Source organism: Babylonia areolata, chromosome 10 (genome assembly GCF_041734735.1).
Source record: "Babylonia areolata isolate BAREFJ2019XMU chromosome 10, ASM4173473v1, whole genome shotgun sequence".
NCBI classification, from domain to species: Eukaryota; Metazoa; Mollusca; class Gastropoda; order Neogastropoda; family Buccinidae; genus Babylonia; species Babylonia areolata.
In genome coordinates, this window is record NC_134885.1 from 41,782,027 (window position 1) to 41,792,026 (window position 10,000).

Consider the following 10,000-nt stretch of genomic DNA (forward strand, 5'->3'; position numbering starts at 1 on the left):
CCTTCCCCCCCCCCGCCCCCCGCTTCCCCTTCCCCCCTCTGCATCCTCCCCTCCCCTCCCCCCCAATATTCCTTGTGACCCCGGTTTTTATATGATAGTCAGTCCTGTCCGACTATGACCATCAGAACAGCAGATGAGGCAACTGCTGTTCCGACTATTTGGGCTAGAATTTGATTATAGTGGAGAGTCTTGCCCAAGTTACATCCCCACTCTCTCGGCCAAGAGGGTTTTAGGGCAGTCGGCGTTGGGATAGTTTCCAAAGGCCAACTAGCCCACAAGGCTGCAGCACTAAGAGCCAGTGCAATTTTGCCTCCTAGTTTGAGAGTCATAGTCCTTCACAAAAGACTAAGCTGTAAATGATTTCCCATTGACTGGAGAAACCATTGATAATACAGCTCTCACTTTGATGTTGGCCCAAATGTAAACTTATGTCAATCTGTGATATAAGCCGAGTGTTGGGCCGTGACCCCGTTACACTTGGTAATAAAGACATATTCTATTCTATTGTATTGAAGTGTGTGTGAGGATGTGGGTTCATGAATCCCGCTCTCATCCTTTTTGTGGGACATCACATTGATCGACTAGTCATTCGACGGGCGCAATAGCCGAGTGGTTAAAGCGTTGGACTGTCAATCTGGGGGTCCCGGGTTCGAATCACGGTGACGGCGCCTGGTGGGTAAAGGGTGGAGATTTTTACGATCTCCCAGGTCAACATATGTGCAGACCTGCTAGTGCCTGAACCCCCTTTGTGTGTATATGCAAGCAGAATATCAAATACGCACGTTAAAGATCCTGTAATCCATGTCAGCGTTCGGTGGGTTATGGAAACAAGAACATACCCAGCATGCACACCCCCGAAAACGGAGTATGGTTGCCTACATAGCGGGGTGAAAAAACGGTCATACACGTAAAAGCCCACTCGTGTGCATACGAGTGAACGCAGAAGAAGAAGAAGACTAGTCATTCAGAGAAGACGATAAACCGAGGTCCCGTGTGAAACCACGCACTTGGCGCACTGAAAACGAACGCATGACAGCATAAATGTTGTTCCCAGGGAAATTATGTAGAAGAAATCCTCTATTGTAGGCACAAAATATATATACACGCACTGAAGGCCACAGTCGGTTCACCACACCACAGCCCATCCCAGCACAATACAATGCACTACCATCCAGTGCAACACAGCAAAATAGTACACAACACAGCGCAACACAATAAAACATGACGTGCACAACACAACACGCAACAGCACAGCACACCCCACAACATCACACCACTCTACAAAACAACCCAACACAACACGCCACACTACGAACCAACCCACCACATCACATCACACCACACCACACAAAAATACACCACACCACACAAAAATACACCACACCACACAAAAATACACCACACCACACCACACCACACCACACCATACAAAAATACACCACACCACATTCCGCACACCACACCCCACCACACCACACATAAATACACCACGCCACACCACACTAAAATATATCACACCACACCACACAAAAATACACCCCACCACACCACAAAAAATACGTCACACCACACCACACAAAAATACACCCCACTACACCACACAGAAATACGTCACACCACACCACACCACATTCCACCACACCACACCACACCACACCACACCACACCACACCACACCACACCACACCACACCACACTACACCACACCACACCACACCACACTACACCACACCACACCACACCACACCACACCACACTACACCACACCACACAAAAATACAGCACACACCACACTACATCACAAAGCACACCACACCACACCACACCTCACCACACCACACAAAAAAACACGTCACACCACACCACACAAAAATACACCGCACCACACCACACAAAAATACACCACATCACATCACACAAAATACATCACACCACACCACACCACACCACATCACATCACACCACACAAAAATACATCACACCACACCACATCACACCACACCACACAAAAATACACCGCACCACACTACACAAAACCACACCACACCACACCACACCCTACCACACCACACAAAAATACACCACACCACACAAAAATACACCACACCACACCACGCTCAAATACACCACACCACACCACACAACAAGATACACCCCACTCCACCACAGCACACCACAGCACAGCACAAACACCACCGCACAGTGTCACAGCACACTACCCGTTCTCCTGGTCGTGGTAAAAGGCGGCCCCTGTGGTGTCAGCATCCAGGGCGGCCAGGCTGGTGACCCAGGTGGCGTTGTTCTTGAGGTACACGGGGTAGAACATGGTGATGTCGAAGCCGCTCACGTTCAGGGGCTGGCAGATCCCCACCCGGACCACGTCACCCCTGGTGACAATAGTCATTTGTCTATCAATCTGTCTGTCTGTCTCTCGGTCTGTCTGTCTGTCTGTCTCTTTATCAATCTGTCTGTCTGTCTGTCTGTCTCTCGCTGGGGTCCTGTTGTATCAGAATTCTTTGACTGCCCGGCTGGAGTAAAACAAGGCTGTTTGTTATCTCCCTTGCTATATTCACTCTTAATTTCGGAAGTTGCTGGTGAGGTTAGTTAAAATGGAAAACATGGTTTTCAGTTCATACCTGGTTTACAAGAAATATTTCTCCTGAGATTGCTTTATTTTCTCCAACTCCACTTGGATTACAAAATCAACTGAACAATTTTTAAAAAGCATCAAAAACTCTCGGATTAAGAGTAAATCTGAGCAATACGAAAATAATCATTTGTAGAAAAGGTGGCAATTTGTCAAAAGCTAAAAAATGGTTTTATTATGGTGAGGAAATTTAAATTGTAAACAGTTATAAATACTTAGGTTTCCGATTGACTACCAAACCATCTTTTGTTTCTGCGTTAGAAGAATATGTGAGCAAAGCAAAAGGCAGGATGGTCGAAATCATGCGTACAATGTGGAAACTTGGGAGCATGGATAAAATTGTGTTCTTTAAACTGTTTGATGCACAAGTGAAACCCATGTTGCTGTATGCTTCAGAACTATGGGGAACTATGCATTTTAAAACACTAGAATCAGTTCATTTATCTGCATGTAAACGATTTTTGAATGTAAGCCCCAAAACGCCGAACGCAATGGTATGCTGTGATACAGGTAGGTATCCTCTGTACATTGATAGCTGCATTAGCGCACCATGATACTGGTTCAAACTGCAACAGACGCCCATAACGAGAATTCCAAACAAGTGTATATTGTGAGTGTGAACAAGATGGCCAGCTGCCAAAATGGTTATTTAAGTTATTGGGCGTCTACAATAAAGCGCAGTTTAGATGTTTATGGATTTTCTGTAGTTTGGTTTAATGGTGGTGTAGGAAACGAGAAAGCTTTCCTTAGAACATTTAAACAACGTGTGGTGGACTGTTATTAACAAGACTGGTCAAGCAAACTATATAGTAGTAATCGTTATGAAATATACCGTCCCTTTAAATCATTGTTGCAGCCAGAAAAAATATTTATTTGATCTTACCATCTCCAAATTCAGATCGTCTGTCATTAGATTCAGTTTTTGGAGTAAGAACTTAAAGTTAATGAGCGTTATAAGGACAGCCTGAAAAAACTACTTTTGTGGAGGGTACGAAGACGAAATTCATGCACTGGCAATTTGTCCACAGTATGATATTCTGAGAAAGAAATACTTACCTAAGCATATACAAAATTTAAGGATTCCCATATTACCCCACTACTTCAAAATATCAACAGCATTGTGTCAAGAGATGTAGCAATATCTATTTTTTCATGCGTTAAAACAGAGCAGAAAGCGCTCGGTCTTAGATGAAAGATATGTTTATGATTTACCCTTGCTTATTTAGTTTTGTTATATTATAAGTTTATTCTTTCTAACATTTTGTTGTTCATCCAACTCAAGGTTTGGTTTTCATATATCTGTGTGTGTACAACACGTGAATTTATATGTATACAGGTCGGTAGCCTTATATTAAAACTGTTCTGAGTTCTCTCTCTCTCTCTCTCTCTCTCTCTCTCTCTCTCTCTATGTATATATATATATATATATATATATATATATATATATATCTATGTGTGTGCGTGCGTGTGTGTGTGTGTGTGTGTGTGTGTGTGTGTGTGTGTGTGTGTGTGTGTGTGTGATTTAGGTCAGGTAGGAGAGGGAGGAGTTTGTAGTTCTGATCAAAACTGGACAAATTCTTATCGCCGCATTCATTGTTACAAAGCATGTCTCGATCAGACCTGTTTTGCTCCCAGATGTGAATAACGTACAGTGAGCGGTAACTGGACACACTGTTGACCTGATCCTCACAATGACCATACCTCTCGCGGCTTTTCCCCGTAGTAAAAGGACAGACACTGACAAATATCTCGGTGTGATAATCGACAATAAGCTGTCTTGGAATGAAAACTCAACTGCACTCATTAAAAAGAGCAACAGTCGCATATACTGTCTTAGAAAAATGAAATCTTTTAATGTATGCAAGCAGATGCTCCAAATGTTTTACACATCTGTTGTCTGTAGTGTTTTAACATACGGAGCCGTGTGCTGGGGGGGAAACCTGACCAAACATGACAAAGACAGGTTGGAAAAAGTCATTAGGAAAGCGGGTGGGGTGGTGGGTATAAGACAAGACACCTTTAGCGACATGCACAATAGAAAACTGACTGACAGACTAATAACAATTTTGACCGACGTAAGACACCCACTACATGATGACATTAATAGCAGAAGGTCAGACATAAGTGGTAGGTTTAGAGCTCCACGCGCAAGAACATCTCGATACATTAATTCATTTATTCCTACAGCCATTCGCGCACACAATCAAAACATCCAATACACTAAGTGAACCCTCCCACCCCCCACGCCCCCTCGCCACAGCAACACCTGAACTTCACCAGCAGACGAGTGTATGGGAGCAGACATTATGCGTGCATGTGGGACTGAGCGGGTGAGCACGGGCAAGCAAGCATTTGTGTGTGTGTGTGATCGGAAGTGATTTTTAAATATTTTCTTATTTTACTTGGATTTCATGTATCTTAATGTTAATGTTCTAATCTTATTGGCGTGACATATGTTATGTGCATGCATACGTTGTTTGTGTGTGTGTGTGAGTGTGTGTGTGTGTGTGTGTGTGTGTGTGTGTGTGTGTGTGTGTGTGTGTGTGTGTGCATTTTACTTATATATACGATTTATTCCCTTGATGTTTTTATTTATGTATTGTTGTACAATACCTTATGGTCTTAACGTGTGTGTGTGTGTGTGTGTGTGTGTGTGTGTGTGTGTGTGTGTGTGTGTGTGTGTGTGTGTGTGCATGTGTGTGTATGTGTGTGTGGGTGTGTGTGCGTGCGTGCGCGCATGTCATTTTTAGTAATCTTATACCCTTTTTTTTTTGTTGGATGTTTTCATTTGTTAATATTGTTGTGCAATACCCTATTGTCTTAACATGAGTATGTGCGTGTGGGGAGTGGTGGGGTTAGTATATCGTCAGCTATTGGGAATTCTTATTTGACTAGTTTTAATCTCTTCTTATGTTGCGCATGATTTTATGCCAGTGTTTACAATGAGCCTGTGATTGCACAACTTAATTTCCATGTGGATTAATAAAGTGTTTTTGATTGATTGATTGATTGATTGACCAAAGGTGATAGGACAGGGATGGAGTGGGTGCGCGTCAGTCGTTAAGATAACACCCTGCTCTGTTATATTTCCACCCCATAATCAAATTACCAAGATACCCGGCGCCTCTTTGTTCCTGTCGACCCATAACCAAATTTCCTCTCGGACCTCTTCATCCCATAACCAAATTTCCTCTCGGACCTCTTCATCCCATAACCTGATTTCCTCTCGGACCTCTTCATCCCATAACCAAATTTCCTCTCGGACCTCTTCATCCCATAACCTGCTTTCCTCTCGGACCTCTTCATCCCATAACCTGATTTCCTCTCGGACCTGTTCATCCCATAACCTGATTTCCTCTCGGACCTGTTCATCCCATAACCTGATTTCCTCTCGGACCTCTTCATCCCATAACCTGCTTTCCTCTCGGACCTCTTCATCCCATAACCTGCTTTCCTCTCGGACCTGTTCATCCCATAACCTGCTTTCCTCTCGGACCTGTTCATCCTATAACTTGCTTTCCTCTCGGACCTGTTCATCCCATAACCTGCTTTCCTCTCGGACCTGTTCACACCATAAACTGCGTTCCTCTTGGACCTGTTCATCCCATAACCTGCTTTCCTCTCGGACCTCTTCATCCCATAACCTGCTTTCCTCTCGGACCTGTTCATACCATAAACTGCTTTCCTCTCGGACCTGTTCATCCCATAACCTGCTTTCCTCTCGGACCTGTTCATCCCATAACCTGCTTTCCTCTCGGACCTGTTCATCCCATAACCTGCTTTCCTCTCGGACCTCTTCATTCCATAACCTGCTTTCCCATAACCTGCTTTCCTCTCGGACCTCTTCATCCCATAACCTGCATTCCTCTCGGGCCTCTTCATCCCATAACCTGCTTTCCTCTCGGACCTCTTCATCCCATAACCTGCTTTCCTCTCGGACCTCTTCATCCCATAACCTGCTTTCCTCTCGGACCTCTTCATCCCATAACCTGCTTTCCTCTCGGACCTCTTCATCCCATAACCTGATTTCCTCTCGGACCTCTTCATCCCATAACCTGATTTCCTCTCTCACTTCTTACTGCCTAAACAGCTTTCATTTTAGGCTCTGGCAGTACAAAAATGTTAATAAATCATCATCCTCATCTCTCACTTCTCCACCCCATAGCCCAATTGTCAAGATACCTTCCGCCTCATACCTGTTCACCATTAAACAGATATCCTTTCTGACTTTTTACAACCCATAGCAAAACGTCCTCTCTTACCTTTCCATGCCATAATCAAATTTGCCTCTCTCACCTTTCCACCCTAAAACAGATATCTTCTCTAACCCATAACAAAATGTCCTCTCTTACCTTTTCACTTTAAAACAGATATCTTCTCTAACCCATAACAAAATGTCCTCTCTTACCTTTTCACTTTAAAACAGATATCTTCTCTAACCCATAACAAAATGTCCTCTCTTACCTTTTCACTTTAAAACACATATCTTGTCTAACCCATAACAAAATGTCCTCTCTTACCTTTTCACTCTAAAACAGATATCTTTTTTAACCCATAACAAAATGTCCTCTCTTATCTTTCCACCCTAAAACAGATATCTTCTTTAACCCATAACAAAATGTCCTCTCTTACCTTTTCACTTTAAAACAGATATCTTCTGTAACCCATAACAGAACGTCCTCTCTTACCTTTCCACCTTAAAACAGATATCTTCTTTAACCCATAACAGAATGTCCTCTCTTACCTTTTCACCTTAAAACAGATATCTTCTGTACCCCATAACAAAACGGCGTCTCTCACCTCCTTTCCACTCCAAAACAGATATCTTCTCTAACCCATAACAAAATGTCCTCTTTTACCTTTTCACTTTAAAACAGATATCTTCTCTAGCCCATAACAAAATGTCCTCTCTTACCTTTTCACTTTAAAACAGATATCTTCTTTAACCCATAACAAAATGTCCTCTCTTACCTTTTCACTTTAAAACAGATATCTTCTCTAGCCCATAACAAAATGTCCTCTCTTACCTTTTCACTTTAAAACAGATATCTTCTCTAACCCATAACAAAATGTCCTCTCTTACCTTTTCACCCTAAAACAGATATCTTCTCTAACCCATAACAAAATGTCCTCTCTCACCTTTCTACCTCAAAACAGATATCTTCTTTAACCCATAACAAAATGTCGTCTCTTACCTTTTCACTTTAAAACAGATATCTTCTCTAACCCATAACAAAATGTCCTCTCTTACCTTTTCACTCTAAAACAGATATCTTCTCTAACCCATAACAAAATGTCCTCTCTCACCTCTCCACCCCATAACCGAAGACTTTGATCTTGCTGGGGTACTCGGCATTCTCCAGGGAAGCATTGAAGTCCATGATGTACGATCGGTGAGTGCGCAGCAAATACTCGTTCCTTGCCTGGCCTGAGGGACACACGACACGTCAAACGCCCTCAAGATTAACGAGAGAGAGAGAGAGAGAGAGAGAGAGAGAGAGAGAGAGAGGACTGGAATTGGAATTGGAATGGTTTATTCACAATCAGGCCACAGCCCCTAGTGAAGGGGGTATACGTAAACATACTACAACTCGGTGAAAACACATAAACAAATAAGCATTAATATAGACAACAAACCGTGCATTGTATCCGTGTAAATATATAGACAACAAAAATACATTATAACTGTTTTACGAAGTAACAATTTCTCTTAATTTGAATGCCTTATATAAGAGAGAGAGAGGCAGAGAGAGAGAGAGAGAGAGAGAGACAGAGAGACAGAGAGAGCGACTGAGATGATTAATTTTATTCATTTAAGGCCACAGCTCCAAATGAACAAAGGGCGACAACAAATGTTGTCAATGTCATCATAACTGTCAGTGTTAAAACAACTGATTTAACAGCTTAATAAAGAACTAAACTAAGACAATACTGGAGAGAGAGAGAGAGAGAGAGAGAGAGAGAGAGAGAGAGAGAGAGAGTAATCATGATTCTCGTGTTATTTCTTCTGAGTTAACAAAAACCTTAAAAATGAAACCGAAAATGCGGGTGGTAGGGGTGGCTGTGGCGTGCCAGTTCTCTGTTATATACTTTTAGCCCTGTTGGTCCAAATTATAATTTTTTGTCCATCGTCTGAAACAAGTGTCCACCCCAAAGTCATGTGCTGGAAACCGAACAATTACGTTATGGTTAAAAAAAGCTCTCATCGATCGGCCATTTTATTGTTTCGTCATCAGGATTTTCCGGCTTTGATAAATCGTGTCATGTGGCTTCTTTGTGATTCTTATGACCGTCGCAGAAGCGCATTATGATTACAATCAAAGTGTATGGACAGTATTGTTTTTAAATTGTTTTATTATATATATATATATATATATATATATATATATATATATATATATATATATATATATATATATATATATATATATGTGTGTGTGTGTGTGTGTGTGTGTGTGTGTGTGTGTGTGTGTGTGTGTGTGTGTGTGTGTGTGTGTGTGTCTAATGGTTAAAGGTAAATTTCGTATTCGATAGACTTAGAATTTCAAGAGAAAATGAATTAGCTGAGGTTTACCACAGACACATACACACATGTCTGTCACCATCACTGCTTTGTTCGTGGGAGCTCTGCACTGCACAACACATCACCAACATTCTCTGTTTTTGGCGGTCTTGAAATATATCGCCCGAGTTTCGGCAAAGCTCTTCTCTGTCCACTCAGTGATGATGTCAGTGATGATGTCTGTGCACTCAGTGATGATGTCAGTGATGATGTCTGTGCACTCAGTGATGATGTCAGTGATGATGTCTGTCCACTCGGTGATGATGTCTGTCCACTCAGTGATGATGTCAGTCCACTTAGTGATGATGTCAGTCCACTCAGTGATGATGTCAGTGATGATGTCTGTCCACTTAGTGATGATGTCAGTCCACTCAGTGATGATGTTAGTGATGATGTCAGTCCACTCAGTGATGATGTCAGTCCACCCAGTGATGATGTCAGTCCACTCAGTGATGATGTCAGTGATGATGTCTGTCCACTTAGTGATGATGTCAGTCCACTCAGTGATGATGTCAGTGATGATGCCAGTCCACTCAGTGATGATGTCAGTGATGATGTCTGTCCACTCAGTGATGATGTCAGTCCACTCAGTGATGATGTCAGTGATGATGTCAGTCCACTCAGTCATGATGTCAGTCCACTCAGTGATGATGTCAGTGATGATGTCTGTCCACTTAGTGATGATGTCTGTCCACTCAGTGATGATGTCAGTGATGATGTCTGTCCACTCAGTGATGATGTCAGTGATGATGTCTGTCCACTCAGTGATGATGTCTGTCCACTCAGTGATG

General features: G+C 42.5%; 1 protein-coding gene across 2 annotated transcripts in view; it reads right to left on the reverse strand.

Moving 5' to 3' along the window:
- The window catches only part of LOC143286601 (cell surface hyaluronidase-like), a 54,561-nt gene that overhangs the window by 8,026 nt on the left and 36,535 nt on the right, over positions 1 to 10,000 (reverse strand). For both annotated transcript variants that reach the window (XM_076594235.1, XM_076594236.1), the window contains exons 21-22: positions 7,955 to 8,075; positions 2,220 to 2,387 (exon numbers count right to left, since the gene is read on the reverse strand). In XM_076594235.1, coding sequence (XP_076450350.1) covers positions 2,220 to 2,387; positions 7,955 to 8,075 — 289 coding nt within the window. The remainder of the gene's footprint in view (positions 1 to 2,219; positions 2,388 to 7,954; positions 8,076 to 10,000) is intronic.